The sequence below is a fragment of the Phasianus colchicus genome, chromosome 5 (genome assembly GCF_987193195.1).
Source record: "Phasianus colchicus chromosome 5, bPhaCol1.hap1.1, whole genome shotgun sequence".
NCBI lineage: Eukaryota > Metazoa > Chordata > Aves > Galliformes > Phasianidae > Phasianus > Phasianus colchicus.
This window is the reverse complement of record NC_143440.1, coordinates 54384023-54401028: the sequence shown is the minus strand read 5'-3', so window position 1 is coordinate 54401028 and position 17006 is coordinate 54384023. Positions and strand designations below refer to the sequence as shown.

Sequence of the window (17006 nt, the reverse complement as noted above, 5' to 3'; positions counted from 1 at the left end):
CAGTCACAGTAAGGTAACACATTAATTAGAAAACTTAAAATGATGTTGTTGATTTGTTGAAATTGTTGATTTGCAGCAAAGAGATTGGAAATTCAATTTCAAAATGCTCTTGGATATAAAAGACAAGTAGATGCCTTCCCCCAGATTAATCCTGAAGGAGCGAGAATTTTTTTCTTTTAGCCAAGTTTTTTTCTTAGTTGTATAGCAATATAAATTGTTGTTAATTCACTTAGATATAACTTAATACTATTGTTTATTTTTAAAAAGAGAGACAAGTTTTATTTTAGAAAGAGGCACATTCTGTTGTATTAGTGTATGCTGCTGTTTTAAAGAATACATGTTAATACATGTAAAGAATACATTCTTTAACTGCAGAGATACCTAGAAATAACTAACACTGTATGGATAAGCAAGAAAGTCATACTGTTATGATTGTTATGACACTTGTGAGAGAACATTAAGAAAGATATATATGTATATGTGAATGAAAGTGAATGAATCATCTGTGTGATGAAACTCTCTTAGAATATGTGTAGTTCATGGGTTTTTTTCTTTATAAACCTGTTCATATTTTTGGCAGGGGTCCTATGAATAACACAGTTCTTCTGGAGAAAATTAAAGCATGTGTACAGTCATTGCACAAAGAAAGAGATGTTTTAAACCAGCTGAAAACTCAACAAGAAGTTTTGTCTCAGCATTTAACGTGCATGGACAAAGTGTTAACTGCAAGTCAAATGAGGCAACTGGAGCAGTGGTGGCAGCACATGGAACAGGCAGTGCAAAAGAAGCATGATCAGGTGTTAGCAGAAATCAATGAATTTAACACGCTTATGGATAAAGCACAGGATATTCAGAGATTGATACAAGAACAGTATTTACAAACAGAGTTGTGTTCCTCAGCTGGAGAAAAAGCCAAATGCCCTGTAATTTGGACCGCAGAGCTACAGAACATTAAGCATGGTCTTTCCCTGTTAAAAAGAAAGATAGAACTGCAAATGCAAAGAATTTGGAGCGATGAAGAAAAAATAGCTTTGGAGAGCTGTATACAGGATTTGCAGAGCAAATTGGAAGCTTTATCAGAGCAAAGTACTCCTCAAGACGATGTTCAGATCACTGGTCCTGCTGTGAAGAAACAAGACATAATGAAGAAGCTGAAAGAAAATATTTCATGGGTCAAAGATTCACTGTCCTCTCTTGATCAGAAAGCAGCACTTTTCCCCTGCGATGTTAAATCACAGATCAGAAATTGTGAGCTTATGAGGAATGAAGTTCTAGATAGAGAGCCTGTGATTGAAACACTGGGTAATGAGCTCCAGCATATCCTTCCCAGCTTGAATCCAGAGGAGATCTCTGATATGACTTTCCTCCTACAAGCACTACAGAATTCATACAAGGCTCTTGTTTTAAAATCTGTTGAAAGATTACAGCACCTAGAGCTTCAGCTGGAAGAGAGGCAAAGACTTATTGCAGAAGTAGAGAAAGTTCACTGTCAGCTTCGAAATGCAGAGACACTTGGCAGGCCTGATATGAACCAAACCAGCACGTGCTCAGAATTAATCAGTCAACAGGATATTTTAAAGGAGATTTTAAAGGACATACAAGAGATTGAAGGGCTTATCTCATCCCATTGTGAAGAGAGTCAGATCACAGCTGGGGAACTGAGTCTATCTGAACAATTATTTTTGATTGACCAATTAAGAAGTCTGAAAAATAGAGCAAGAAAGACTCAGAGGCAAATTCAGAGTAAATGTCATGAAGTGGGAAAAAAGATAGCAGTCTACAGAGAGTTTGCAGAAGGAATAACTTCATTGCAACAAGATCTTAGTGATCTGCAGTGTAGTGAATTGAAACTGGAAGGAGAACTGACAGGAGCCACACAAGAAGTAAAGAATAAATGCAAAGCACTCAAAGAAAAAGTATTATCTTTTCAGTCTAATTTGTCACAAATAATGAAGTTCAAAGAAATCTTTGAATGCATAGGTCTAAACAGGGATTCATTCCAGCTGGATGAATTGCATGAATTGCAAACTCAATTTTTTAAAATTAGAAATGAAATTAAAGGGAAAATAACACATTTTAGTAATGTTATTGGGGAATGTGATAAGTTTCATGCACTGCTAAATGAAATCCGGACTATGACATCTGCTGTAAGAAAAGAAGCAAATATATTAAATGATAGGTCTAATTCTTCTCCTACTGAGAGTCTTGTATCTGCACAGATTCTGCTTCAGACAATTCAACAAATTTTGTACTTAATCAAGGAGGTAGAAAATCAAATAAACAAAAATGAGGTTTTTCACACGCTATTCAAAGAATCAAAGAGGCAAGAAATAAAGAGCCTGGAGACAGATGGTGAGGAATTGAGTCTGTTTCTTCAAAACTTGGTCTCTAGTCTTCAATGTGTAAACAAGGAAGATATCCAGAATGTGGCAGAGCATCTATCCCATGCCTTAAGGCATGTTCAGTTAGAGCTCCAGCAGCCAATGGTAGTAGACATGAAAATGATGCAGTATGAAAAGATGCGATGGGAATCAATTCAGAATATGATGTCAGCAGAGTTTTCTGCTATTAAATGCATAATGGAAAAAGAGAGGGAAAGTCAAGAAGAAAAATCTCTTGCTGCTGGTGTAGAAACAAAATTAAGAGCGCTGGCAGATCACGAAATACAACTGAAGACAGACATTGCTGCCCGTGTTGTAAGTATATTTAATAAAAGCGTATGTCCGTGTCTGTAATGAAACCTATGATTCTTATGTCTTGCCATTCTTTACTGTGGAATTTTCCAGTATTGGTAGCTCCTTTATACCCCCTGTCCCTATGTTTGAAGGCAATCAGCACCTCTCTATGGCTACATGGGTAATAGAGGGCATTTGCTGTATGAGTTTGGGTCTTGAAGACAACCACACGTGAAATTCTGAGAAGGCCATTTGGCCATCCAGAGGAGCACAGCAATCTTTCTTGATGGTTCCTTTGTCTTTCAAACACTTTCAGTCTGCTCTGGAGGAGGCATGTAAGGCTGGTGAGCTTTACACCAAGGCTGTTGAGAGGGCTGCCAAGTTCCTTGAGGACTGTGAAGCTCAAGTTTGTTCTGCTGCAGTAGAGCTCAGTAGTTCAGAAGAAACCTATCAAACCCCACAGTGGAAACAAGAAGAGTTCGACTCTGCAAAGGCTGACATAGAGCAGTTGTACTCCAAGCTGAAAAACCTAGTGAAACCAGAAGACAAAATATGTCTGGAAAATACTTTAAGAGAACTAGTCAATAAAAGTTTGGCATTAAAAGAGAAGATTCAGAGAAATGAGGCTGACAAACAAAGGTAGGTTCATGTTCCTAGATCATATGCCTACCTATGACAAAAATTGCTGTTTTGTTTCTTCTCTTGTAGAGCCAGGTAATTCAGCAGAAAGAACTGTAAACAACTTTGTTGTCTCTAGGTGTGACTTTAATGGAAGGAAAATTAACAGATAATAATTGTATTTTTGAAAAGAATGGAGACTTAAGGGAAGACAGACAATTCTTTCAAGCAGCTCTGGCTGATACGTTTTATATTCTTACCTACATTTCTTTACTACTGGGATATTTGTACCTGCATCTCTTTAGTATCTCAGATTTTGGAGCTGAGGTGTATAAAAGAATACTAATTGAAGACAATTTGCCAAATAATTAGTAAGAACTGCTGGTTTAGAAGTTCTTTTGCTTATTGTTCTAGTGGGTGTTATGTTTGGAGAGACAATCAAACATAACAAATTACAATTGGTTTTGTAATTGTTTCCTACAGATATTTGGAAAAATACGAAAGCTATTCCAAATGCAAAGATAAAGTGTGTGATGATCTTAACAATCTGGGAAAGATGCTTGGGCAGTCTTTATCCCAAACACCAATGTCTTATAAGGAAGCTTTGGAGAACTTACAGGAATGCAAGGTAAGAGATGATCTGAAGAACTTGAAAAACGTGCAAAACTGCGGTGCAGTTATGCAGGGCATTATGGTATCAGAGTAAGCAGTGCAGTTATGTTGTATTTATGTATATACTAAACCACAACATGTATTTAGGTATCTATAAGTAGACTGGATTATAATATACCGTGTAAGATACGTACATATTATTGCTGGAAAAACCAAACATTACCTGTGCTTTAGTTGGTATTGCATTTCTGTTTCCTCATTGCTGCTTTGCAGGACCTGCACTGATCAGATTTCTCAAATTGCTGTTATTTTCCCTCAGATGGGAAAGTCAGAGTACTTTTACTTCCCCATCCAGGCCTCTCTTGCTTTCCCCTCACCATGCCTCTGCTACAATGAACCTTTCTGCTGTCTTGTAGTACTCATCATATTGCAGACTCTTCATATTGTGTGTCTGTAAATAGAGCTCATTCATTTCCCTTCCAAATAACCATAAAGTAAAAGCAACCTAATTTCTTGTGTGTGCTGTTCTTCTGATTGCTTTGCTTGTTTTATTTCCCTTTTCTCCATAGTCTCAGCCAGTACAGAATTCCCTCACTAAAACTTTATTTAGCCAGCTCAGGAATTGCCATTTTAATAGAGGGTTCTAATCATGTTACTGAATGCTTCATTAACACTTCTGATAGGCTGTATTGATTTATTTGCTTGTTTATTTTTGCATAAGATTTTAGTCTCCAACATTGACTCGGCTGAAGATGATCTTGTGAAGCTAAGGCAGGTCTCAGGAGAGCTGATGAGATTATGCAAGGGAAGTGACAGGGCCCTGGGCAGGATTGTAACAGCACTGTGGGAAAATTGGCTGGGTTTGCTTGAGGCGGCAAAAGAGCTGGAAATCAACTGTGAAGAACTAAAACAAGAATGGAAGTTCATCAATGAGGAGGTGAGTTGCCTAACAAACAGTAAGTTTTGAGGAATGTGATTGAGCTGAGACCTTAGATGGTAAATCTACCTGTGCAGGGCTGAGATCAATACAGAAAATCTTTTTTTTTTTCTGCACTGATCTGCCAATTACCTCCAGATTTTCTTGAACATGGAGTCAGAAATGACCGGGATGTTTACAGCATACATTGTCTGAACCCAGCATGACTCTGTGTGGCTTTGTTCTTTGTTAAAGCAAACTCAAAAGCTTTGGCACCCATCAGAAGTTCAAGCTTTCTGGATATGCAGTTCCTACTATTTAGTTATGCATATGAGTAAATAAATAATGTAACTTATGTTGATGAATTAAAAAAGCACTTGAGCTCATTGTGTGGCATGCTGTTTACTTAGCTGGAACGAGAAGCAATAATTCTTGATAAGCTCCAGGAAGAACAGCCAGAAAGTCTTAAAGAAAAGGAAAAAGCCACCAGAGAGGAACTGGTAGAATTACTGGACTCTGTGTATGCGTTTGAGGAAAACATCAGCAGGCAGCAGCTCCTCTTGCTCTTACTTCTGCACCGAATAAGGAACATCCTGAATACATCTGAAAACATGGAGGCAGAAACTGCCCTTCCTGCCTTATGTGAGATAAAGACAATGCAGGACCGCTGTAAAAAGTAAGTGGTACAAAAGTTTGGTGGGAGTTATAACATGCGATTACTTATAAGAGCAGCATTTTATTAGATATTGAAGAATATGTGAAAGATGTACTGGACTTAAAGAAGATAATCTACTGAGTCACAGTAGTGCTTCATCTAACCCATCTGCTATCTTCAGAATGGGCAATGGGAGGTACTAGTTGGGGGGGAAGACTCGAGCCTGATCATGTCATGTGTGGGCTGCAGTTCAAATGTAGAAGAAAACATTAGGGTTTGTGATCGATTTTTGGAAGCTCCAAGCTTTTGTGAACTTGAATGAGATGTGCAAGTCTTCTACTCTTCTGTTAATGTCTTTTTTCTCTGCCATGGCTTTCAGACTCTGAGATTATAAACTGTCTTCTGGAGCATCATTCCTGGTTAAATAGCCATGTTTTGATCTATCAATTATACTTAGCAATATCTGAAGCCTCACTTTCTAAGAAATTGAAGCATAAAGGGCAGCCACTCAGAGATTTAGTTACGTAAAATAATTTGAAAATACAAGAAAATATTCTGGATGTTTACAAAAAAATTCTGCACTAAGTGTGCTCAGATAACTTCTATCAGTGTAAAATCTAACACAGTGTATTCTTGCTTGGAATCTGTCATAGGTTGTATGAAAAGACTCAAGATCATAAGAATTTGGTACAGTTGGAGATTCAAGAGAGGAACAAGATCACTGAAGAAATAAATGCTGTGAAAAATGCATTACAGAATGCTCTATCTGTGCTATCCCAAGATGCTGTTGGAAAGGCAGCACAGCTAAAGGTTAGCAGTTGCTCTGTGACTCTGTGGGAATCTTTGGATTGTATTCTCTTTTATGTTGGGGCTTGAAATTGCTCCAAATAAAATTAGTTGCAAAGTGTGTATATCCATATGCACACTGAGTTAAAGAGAGTCTGGCTCAGCAGGATTCGATTGGCCTGCCCTGGAATTGGTTTGCACTCTTCTTCCTCTACTAGCTCAGTTAGTAGAAGCCTTCATAGATTGCTAAGAGATTCACAACCAGCGTGCCTTTTAGGAAGGACTGCTTAGTGCATATCTTGTGCATTTTCCTCCTCTGCATGCCTAACCAGGGCAGCTTTGAGTGCTCTGGATCTGATTCCACATAAGTCAGTTAATCTGGTAACTGCTTTATAGAAGTCAAATTGTGATCAGGACCACCAGCCTTAACTCTGCACCAATCCAGTACATTTTTAAATACATTTCTATCATTTCAGTATATTTTTGTTAGCCTTCTTTGAATACTGGAACTTTACAAAATGCTACAAAATAGTTCCAGAATCTGGGTTTATATGCATCTATTTATTTATTATTTCAATCATGTTGATCCTGATTTAGTGTTATTTTATTTATATTCTCTTAATTTTTAGATCTTGATCTAGATTTTATTTTTACTATGTTTAAGTTATTTTTAAACTTTAGAACGTTATCATTTATTTATTCTAGCCTCCTAAGGTCTGTAGACAATTTGAGCTCTGTCAGACTAATCCCCAGGAAAAAATGGTGACGGTTTTAACAGGCAAATGCTTTCCAACTAACCAACCTGTCAAACTGTGGGCATGCATTTGTATGCAGAAACCAGTCTGCAGAGACATGCTTTGGATGTTTTCCTTTGGACAGTGGTGTTGTAGCTGATATTGTAAATGATTCTTGCAAATTCAGGTTGAGGAATCCGTAAAGTCCTGTAAATACTGGCATAGTGTTAATTGGTACAACAGCTTACTTTGCTGTAGAATTAGGCACACAGATGTTTCATGGTTTCATTTTATTTCTTTATTTCTATCAGAGCCAGTTGTCTCGAGATGACAGGAAATAAATCAATTTCAGACTGTCACGTTTATCTTATGTGAACTGTATTTGTATGAGAGAAAAGATTCCCACGCAAAAACTGGGAGTTAATGGAAGAAAGGGTGTTAATTTTAATGCCCAGTGGGAGCTTTTTGCCCAATAACATCATTAACGTTTGAGTTTCTCGAATAGCTGAATACTGGGAAAAGGAACCGTAAAACAGAACTTTCCAACTTGAAACTCTAGAAAACCTTCAAAACAAATGAGTTTCTTCATTCTTTCTGCAAGAGGACTTGGGTCAGATTTTATTTCTAGGCCACAGGCTCTAGACAGTTGTTCGAGTTTCTTTTATCTCATAAAACTGGCATTCTTCATGCAGGACTGGAAACTACTGTTTTGAAAGGAGCCCGCTGTGCTGCTCTGCATAATTGCCTGAAAGCAGACACTTCAGCTTGAAATCTGTTGCTTTTTGTGGCTTTTGTGTTGTTAATAATAATGAGGGAACGAACATTGGCTATTAAACATCTTTAAATGAGAAAATACACTTTTGGCAGAAGGGACGGCACAAAGGTGAACATTTAATGATTGGTGCACTTTGTATGATTGATTACATTGTTATACCTGTCAATAAATACCAATACGTGCCAGTTGCCTGGCATGGAATAGCATCAAGTTAAATTCATTCTTATAGATTGAAAAGCATCATTTGATTAAATGAGGGAGTATTTCTTGAGGTTAACGCTTGCAGAGGTAGTCAAAGTAGGATTTATGTCTCAAAAACAGCTTTTCTGAATCATCCTCGTGGCAAAGAAGATAAACCACAAGATATATGTGTATGTCAAGAAAAAAATGGGTAAAAAAATCTCTATTTCATAGGAAGTTCAGAGTGTGATTGATAAAGAAAGTCAAAATCTTAAGGATATCATGGAGAAACTCCGGATCAGATATTCTGAAATGTACACAATAGTTCCTGCAGAAACTGAAGCACAGCTGGAGGACTGCAAGAAAACTTTACAAGACTTGGAAGACAAGGTAATTGCTTATGTGATTTTCATACATACTTCTTTGTAATGTATTCATGCAGCAAGACTGGGTGAGTTTTGTAACTTTAAATTTAAAACTAAAACATTGATTATTTTTTAATTTGACTTTTTACTTTTGGTGAAAGGTTATGCTGGAGAAAAAATTCCTAATGTTAACTGTCTTCTTTTAGAATAAACTTCCAGTAAGCAGCTGAATATAAAATGATGTTGTTGAAAGAGAGCATGAGAGAACCACTAGCAGTAAGGTCTTGGATATGATATGGATGTGATCTTCTGTCCAGTCTGGTTCTTACCTTGAGCTGGTAGTCATAGTTGGTTGGAATATTAGTTTAGCTTAACTGAGAAGAATTTTTACAATTGAGTCAAAAGACTCCTTTGAAACCACTTTTTAAAAAGTTAAACTTGCATGTATGGTAAAAGATCACAGCATGGCTCTTTATACCACTTCTCGGGACATGATAGCACTCCTTTAAAAGCAGACAGAGTATTTGGGTAACTAAATTGCAATGAGATGCTTTTTTGTAATGTTTTCTGTATAAAGGGAATGTAAGCAGTTAACTGAAAGCAAAATTAAAGGAAAGTAATGTAATATTTAAAGTTTGGGATGAAATTCTCTTGTGCTGTAGTTATCATTTTTATTCATTTATTTTTTCTAAAAATGAAAAAAACATTCAGTTAACTTCTTGCAGAAATAATAATGCCAATTTTGAAGACTAACTTGTAGTTAATTTGATAGAACTTGAAAGTTTAATGAAACAATATTTAAATCCAGTTACTTGTTTTGTCTATTGGATTATTCATTTGTTTTATGTTGTATTGAATATTTAGAGATCTGTTCGTTACAGTTTCTTAGTTTTAATTAGGTTTATTTTTACAGCTTTTATTCCAAATTGGAACAAGTCTTTTCAGAACAGACAACTAGATTGGAGAGAGAAGGAGAAGGGGGAATAAAACAGTGTTTATGCTTTGGGTTGATTTTTGTTTTTTGGTTTGCTGTTTCAATTTCTGAAATGAAAGATGATCGCAGTGCATGTGTTACATGTTGAAGTGCAAGAATTGCCCTGCAAACATTTCAGTTTTGAGTAGAGGAAAACAATACAGAATGTGTTGGAATTTTTTTAAATGCCTGAAGGAAGCCAGATGAATTCTATGGGAACTGGAGATCAGTGTAGGCACATAGCAGGAGGTACCAGTCTGTGCTAAAATGAATTAACTTGTCTTATTTTAATGGCATTCTACTTTCTTCTAAGGAAGCTAACATAAGAATGAACATAAAATGTATTTCTGATGCCATGCATTTTATGTGACAAATACTATAAATTCAGACCACTAAGAGCTACTGAAAGAAAAATCCTGCCCTGTGGATGACCAGAACATTGACGGATACAGCAAATTGTCTGAGGAACGACAGATGTCTGTGAACAGCCTGCTTTCATATTTCCAGCTGTGTCACATTGCTCATATGTGATTCTGTTCCATGGTTTTTGCTTAGTTTTGCAGGAAGAAACTACCACTGCACACGTCAGTAATTTTTCATGCTGAATATACTTCAGGGTAGTAATAATGGTGAAATGTTTGGTGATTACAGTCTGAGTTCCTTTTTCCACAGAGTTGTAGGCACAAAGTATAGACTGGACTTCATAATTTGTTTTGTATAAACACGAGTACCCAAGAGAAGGACTGTAGGTCTTTTTTCCTATACATTTATTTTAATTACTGTAGTTTTATCAACACAGTACCTTAGTATGGGTATTATATTGTTCTGACAATACCTGGCAGAATCTTACTAAACTAACAAGTAGAAAGAAATAAAAGCAAATAATTTACTAAATAAGTAACATTTCTTATTTCTCTTCCCACAGAAGGATGAGTATTTCAGAATAAGTGGTGACAAACCTGTATAAGTGGTAAACTAGAAATGTCTTGTAACGGTGCAGCACAAAGCTGTGCAATGTGCACATGCAGTTGAGCTCCGTAAATCCCAGCACAGGGAATTTACCATGATTTAACAGAGTACTGATAGTTGGCTGACCCTAACAGCTAGCAGGTTTTAGTGAGAAGAGATATCTCCTTGGGCAAGCAAGGACTTTCTCACCCTCTGCAGTTCTTCCAGTTCATGGTAACCTGGTACCTCCTTGTGTCTCTCAGTTCTCTGCTTCAGCACTGACTCAACTTCAGCATACTTGAGAGCTTTTATCTTTAGATCAAAAATTAGGCCCTTCAGTGTTTTGATTTGAACAAAAAATCCATTTTTTTTTTTGTTCAGAAATTCACTGTACATTGATGCTTCTTAGAGTCCTTATTTCTTAAATGGAAGAAATAGTCAAGGCACGGTGGTGCTGTTCCAGGTTTTTTACAGCAAGAATCTGAATGTGACCCTTTCCACAGCGCGGTAATGAGGGACATCTGCTGCAGATGAGAAAGGAGTCAGCTGAATGCAGGAAGTTGCAGCACCTTACTATTTTTTGGTTCATGATTACCAGTCATTTTAAGGAAGGAGAAATTGTTGAACAAGATGGGAACATTCAGTCTAGTCACACTGATGCTTCTCCCAGGAAATGTAATTCCATTCTGGTGTTTTTAAGTGATTCATCAAAAGGAACATAAAAAGACTTCTAGTATTTTTGGTGAGGAGGTACACAGAAACAAGCGGATCTTTGTAATCTCCACCGTTGTTTTCTCTTTACTGTGACAGATTAGCTTTGAAAACTTGCAGAGTTCTCCTCAGTATGTGCTGAAAGGAAAAGCGGAGACTATTAACAATGGCCTTCATGCTATTGAAAAGATGCTGGAACAGAAGACTGAAAGCGTTGCAAAAGCCAAAGAAGTTCAGAAGGTAATTTTGCCCTTTTTTTTTTTTTTTTTTTTTTATTTATTTTGGTGGGCATTGAAAGATTTTTGGTTGCTTTTACAGAACCCGATTTATCAGGAGTATAAAGGTGTCTCCAATCATTCTGTGTCTTTAACAGAAGAGGTACAAGCAAGCATTTACGTGATGAACGTTTACCTTTTCTTTCTCACAGGAAAATGCATGCTTTTATAGCTGTGAATCACACTGGCAGATGCAGAGTGTTCTGTTCTTGTTGTATCAGTTCAGAAAGCTTTGCAATTCCACATGCTCAACATGAAGAAAAAATAAATCTTTGTGCCCAACCATGTATTTCATTTTTCCTTTCTTTACGTGCAGCAAATCTGGGATATGCTGGACCTTTGGCATTACAAACTCAATGAGCTGGATGCAGAAGTGCATGACATAGTAGAGCAGGATTCCTGCCACGCACAGGAGTTGATGGATATCTTAATGACCCCCCTTCAGCATTACCAACAAGTCTCACAACTTGCTGAGCGCAGAACAGCCATTTTAAACAAGGTAGAGGCAAATGTAAACTTCAGATTTTCTCAAATTTGAAAAATTTGTGTTGTATTAATAAAAGAACAAAAGCGATAGCTTTAAGACAAACAAACAAAACAAACAAACGAAGGCTTCACACAAAATATCATCAGAGCTTCTCAAACAGATGAAAAGCCCAAAGTAGGTGCTTTGACTTAACATAGCTAAGAATTTCTGGAGTGACAAACATTGCCTCCAGTTTCCAATCCAAAGGACCAACTCTGCATTGTGGCTGATAAGCGTTAGCATGGGCAATCCCTGCCCCTGGATCAGCGGTGTTATGGTTTGTGATACCAATGTGTTCTCCATTTAAATAACATTGCCACATAAATCATCACACTGACCCCGTGAAATGTATGCCCATAGACGCCAAAATTACTCTTGATTAGAAAATGAAACTGTTCCAGAAAAATTTCAATTGTACTTCTCTATTTTACCATGCTAACCTGTCCTTGATAAAATGCATCCAGTTTGCTTCAAGTCTTGCCCATACGTGTGTTTATCCTAGACAGTGAATAGAAATGTGTCTGTGCTCTTTTACAAAAACATGTCATTTACTAGGCTGCCAACAAGATGGAAGAATATGATGAATTCTTGAAGGACATGAAAGTTTGGATAGAAAACACCAACAGCTTGCTAAGAGCAGGTGCTCAGAATGACTCTGCAAAAAGACTACATCAGTACACTGATGGCCTTCAGGTAAGTGTTAGTACAGATATCTGTTCTCATTATAACTAGTTGCTCTATAACGACACAGTTTTGCATTCTTCAGTCTTACTGATATAAATAATTTTCTGTAAGTACTTGAAGTGAATAATGGTTACAGTTTAAGGGCATGAAATAAAGATAGGTACTTTCCGGTGTTGGACTTAACTATCTTGTGTGCTGAAATGGAGAGCATGCATCTACCAAAAATATAATACAGTGTGCTGCATGGCTATAAACAGTTATTACTTTTTGAATATGTACAGTTTTGTACCTATCCTGTATTGTGCACATGATCCCAAATAGAGTGGTATTTTGAGGTCTGTGCGCTTACCAGAAGCTTCAAAGTGAATCGACGTGCAAGGCAGTTCTCACTGATTTTGAAGGTAATTCTGACTTCAAGAATCAAATGTTTGTAATGTTACAGGGCCAGGCAAATGCCAAGATGATTTCTAACAATTTCATATTTAAAATAGAAGTTTTCTATACATTCACTCTTTGGCTTACACCAGAAGAAAAAGTTGGTGCTCTGAACATGAATTGTTCTATTAAAACTAACCAGAATTTCTTTCCTATTTTACAAAAAGTGATTGACATTTCTGGACCAATGTGTTGCAGATCACATAGTAACAATGAGGAGATGGCAATTAACAAAATTTGTGTATGTTTTCCCAACAAAAGTTTATTTTCTTTTCTATTTATGGTTTTTATGTGGTCTAGGCTGGAAAGCTTGTGGATTTAGAAACGTGCCCAAGGCTCATAATAAAGTTCAGAGATATGTTCAGTCCTTCAGGTGGCACAAAGCTGAATGAATCACAGATATTGCTTACAATCCCTTCACTATTCTGTATGAAGACATTTGCTGTAATTAATAAAAAAAATCATGCAGATACCTGCAGAAGATGGGAAGAATGTTTGCATCGTGCACAACTGGCCAGATATTTTCTGCAGAGCTTCAGTTCTTCTGCTAACTTGTGGGCAGGAAACCCTTTTCATGTCTCTGGCTGACATGTATGTACTTGGAGTCAGCCTGATGACTGCACAGAAATTTGGGAAGAACCTTCTTTGGGATCTCACACTTCTCTGTTTTGGGGGTGGGATCTCAGAGTTTAAAACCTTCCTCTACATGACTCGTGCTCATGTAGATTCATTTTGTCTAATTGATTCCCTAATAGTCATAGCAGAAGCCCCTCAGATTTCTGCCTGCAGGGTGCAGCAGTTTGATTTCATTAAGCACAAAGTGTTTTAATCTGAACTAAGTTTTTGGAAATACACGCAGTGGTCAGTGATGTACAGGAAATTAAACTGATTCATTCTGATCCAAATTGCCTCCGAGACTTGATGTCACCAGTGATGGAGGCAAACTAGTTTCTTATTTTGTCTGTAGATGGCTTTGGAGGACTCAGAACAAAAGCAAAATCTCCTGCACGGTGTTTACTTGGAGCTGGAGGAGCTAACGCCAGTCTTTGAAACAGACAGTATAATGCAGCAGCTGAATGAAGCAGAGGAGGAAGTAGCATCGTTACAGCAAGAGATAGCAGAGATCCTTCCACAGATCCAGCACGTGGCCGATGTAAGTTTGGTTGATTTGTAAGTTCTTTTTATTGGAGTATCACCAATTGTTATTAAATACAGCTTACATTGTCTGCATATGTCTTAGTTTCAGCTGGAACAGAATTGGTTTCTTTGGAATGTCTGTATGATACTTTGTTTTGGTTCTAGGAGAAAAACTATGTTGATAACACGCTGATACTTATAGTTGCTGCTAAGCAGTGTTTTATAGAGCCAAGGCTCTGTGAGGTCACAACTGGGTGATATGCCTATTTTTGGCTTTCTGAGTGCAAGAGAGACAGACATTCTGCTGCAAGTTCAGGAAGAGCCACAAGAGTGGTCAGGGTCTGTAGCACAGTACATGGGAAGAAAGGCTGAGAGAGCTGGGTCAGTTCAGACCAGAGAAGGGATGGATTTAGGGGAGAGGATACTGTTGCCTGCTGCTATATAACTGATGACTATAAACGAGATAGCGACATACTCCTTAGGGGGGGTGGTCAAACACTGTCTCAGGGACACAGAGTAAGGGTGAAATCCCCATGGCAGGAGGCTCCCACATCTCAGCAGGATCAGGCCCTGGAGACCTTCTAAGATCCCTTCCAACACAGTTTATTCTTTGACTCTGTCTTCATGAGGGTTATCTGGGAGCCATACTATATGCAGACCCATTTTCCATCTGATATAAGTCTTCATTTAGAACGCATATTTAGTCCTGTTTCTTAATGGTAAATATCAACAATGAAAAAGTGCATTGTCACCAGTAGTGATTTATAATGTGATTTTTTCAAGGGTATTTCAGTTCCATACTTGGGGCTTAAAATAGACTAGGTGACCATACATTATTACTTCTTTTATATGCATAGTTTGTAGTAGCTAGCATTTTGGTCAGCAGCAGCACTTAACATATCCTGTTAACGTATTCTACATATGCTGCATTTGTTTTTCAGTGTTTCTTTTTAAGTTTTGAGTAAATGCAGAAACTCATATAGGTTTTGTTTTTTGAAGGGAGCTTCAAAACTATGCTACCTACAAACATTCTTTGTTCCCAAAATCTAGGAACTGGATGCCATTGAATCTCATGTAAAAATGTTTGAGAAGGATGTTATGAAAATGAAGACAATCTTATCATCAGAAGATCTGTTGGAACTTTCTCCAAAAGACCAACTTAAACATGGACAGGTCTGTGAAAACTCCTGTGTAAGCTTTTTCCAGCAAAAGTCTGTTTTGTGAATGCGTACTACAATGAATAAATTTTTAGTGTATGACTTTGAAATGTCAGTATTACACATATTCTAACTCTCAGGTCAACGACAGTTATTACAAACATTATTTCAGTTACACGTTTACAGTAACAAGTAGTGAAATCCAAAAGGAGCAGATTGGTTGGGCAAAATGCTTCAGGGGACCTGATGCCTGTGCTTGTATGTGTCTTTTAGGAGATAACTCAGGACCAGACTCATGCTTGTCTAGGATGCTGGACATGCATTAGTGGTTGAAGGTCTTTAGATATTCTTCTGGAAAGTGTCTTCAGCTTTAGTTTCATCTGAAAGGAATAGAATTTATATATACTTAAGACAAATGTGCAAAATGAACTCTTAAATGAGGCTGTTGGGATATCCCTTCAAGAAGCACAGTCCTGGTCTAACCTAGAACGTTTGAAACTAAAGCACAATTGATAACAACATACCAATAGACAGCCAAAGTGTGTAACTATAGTATACAAGTATTCCTGCCATATTTGAGTCTTTCATTTTTGGGAGTGTTAGGACCCGGTACATTCAGTAAATATTACTCCACTTATCATCAAACAGTAAGTAATTTGAAAGTGCAAATCAGGCCCTGTTTTCCCAGAAATAGAGGAAAAATACTTTTAGAAATGTAGGCTGAAGTTACTCATTGCACACCCATTTCAGGCACACAGAGAACTGTAAAGGTATCTTGGCCAGATAGCTTTTCTACAAAAACTGAAATAAAGCAAAGCTTTATGGTATCTTTTCTATCAACTGCAGTCCACATTGTTAGCTGACTGGCATGCAAAAACATGGGTTCTGTTTTGGGGGAGGAATAAAAACGTTGTCATACCCTCACAGCTTTGCTATCCAGGTAACAGTTCTGTAATGGCTACATTATACAGAAAAGCTAAAGTGGTATTTCTTCTAGAAAATAATATTCACCCACTGCCTGATTTTAAGTGGAAATTTGGATAATATGCAAATAACAACAACAGAAAAATCGTGATGCAGACTGCTTACAAATGAGAGAATAAACATCTCTGTTCCAGTTGTGGTTATTTAAATGAAATCTTTTTTGAGAGGGAGTCTAACAAAAATATTAGTAAGAAAAAGGCTCAGGGCTCTTATTTATTTATTTTTCCTTCTGAAGTTCTCAGATAACAAGGAACTTTTGAGTTGCTATTGGATTCTGTTCTTCCAAAGCTGATCACAGAGCCTTCCATAGAACATGTATTTTGTTTATTACGTAGTATGTAAATTACACACATTTCTATCATCCAGAACTGGCAAAGGTGATTGTAAACTGCATCCACTCAGAATGGAGGGTTATGAGAAGCTGTCTTTGATGGAAAACCTGGCTTCATATGTTTGTCCTTGTTTCTGTTTCTACTCATCACCATTTCAGCCGTGTTTCTCAGCAGTGATAGGACTGTTTGTAGGACCTTCAGAAAAAGGTTAACTTTAACATGGAGCATCTTATGGGTGGTTTGCAGTGCAGAAAAGAAAAACCTGAGTTGGCTGCAATGACAGCAAAAAGATTAGGCCATTTTTTAAAGTGTCTTTGTGACCAAGATTCAGTACTTTAAAATGACACACGGTAAGATAAGTAACTACTCTGAATATGACCTTTTTATCACTATGCAACACTCATGTATTTATATGCAGACAAAGCAGAACTGTAAATGTAAATTGTATCTTCCTCTGGCTTTAAAGAGCATCACCATGGATTTTCATTTATTTGTTCTAACAGTAAAAAATTTTTCCTTCTTAAATAG

General features: G+C 37.2%; 1 protein-coding gene across 5 annotated transcripts in view; it reads left to right on the top strand.

Moving 5' to 3' along the window:
- SYNE2 (spectrin repeat containing nuclear envelope protein 2) overlaps positions 1-17006 on the top strand; it is a 172594-nt gene that overhangs the window by 74015 nt on the left and 81573 nt on the right. For all 5 annotated transcript variants that reach the window (XM_090141784.1, XM_031605585.2, XM_031605584.2 and 2 more), the window contains exons 50-61: positions 581-2696; positions 2992-3314; positions 3777-3921; positions 4627-4842; positions 5232-5497; positions 6130-6286; positions 8186-8341; positions 11048-11188; positions 11540-11722; positions 12305-12442; positions 13836-14021; positions 15056-15178. In XM_090141784.1, the coding sequence (XP_089997910.1) occupies positions 581-2696; positions 2992-3314; positions 3777-3921; positions 4627-4842; positions 5232-5497; positions 6130-6286; positions 8186-8341; positions 11048-11188; positions 11540-11722; positions 12305-12442; positions 13836-14021; positions 15056-15178 (4150 nt within the window). The remainder of the gene's footprint in view (positions 1-580; positions 2697-2991; positions 3315-3776; positions 3922-4626; positions 4843-5231; positions 5498-6129; positions 6287-8185; positions 8342-11047; positions 11189-11539; positions 11723-12304; positions 12443-13835; positions 14022-15055; positions 15179-17006) is intronic.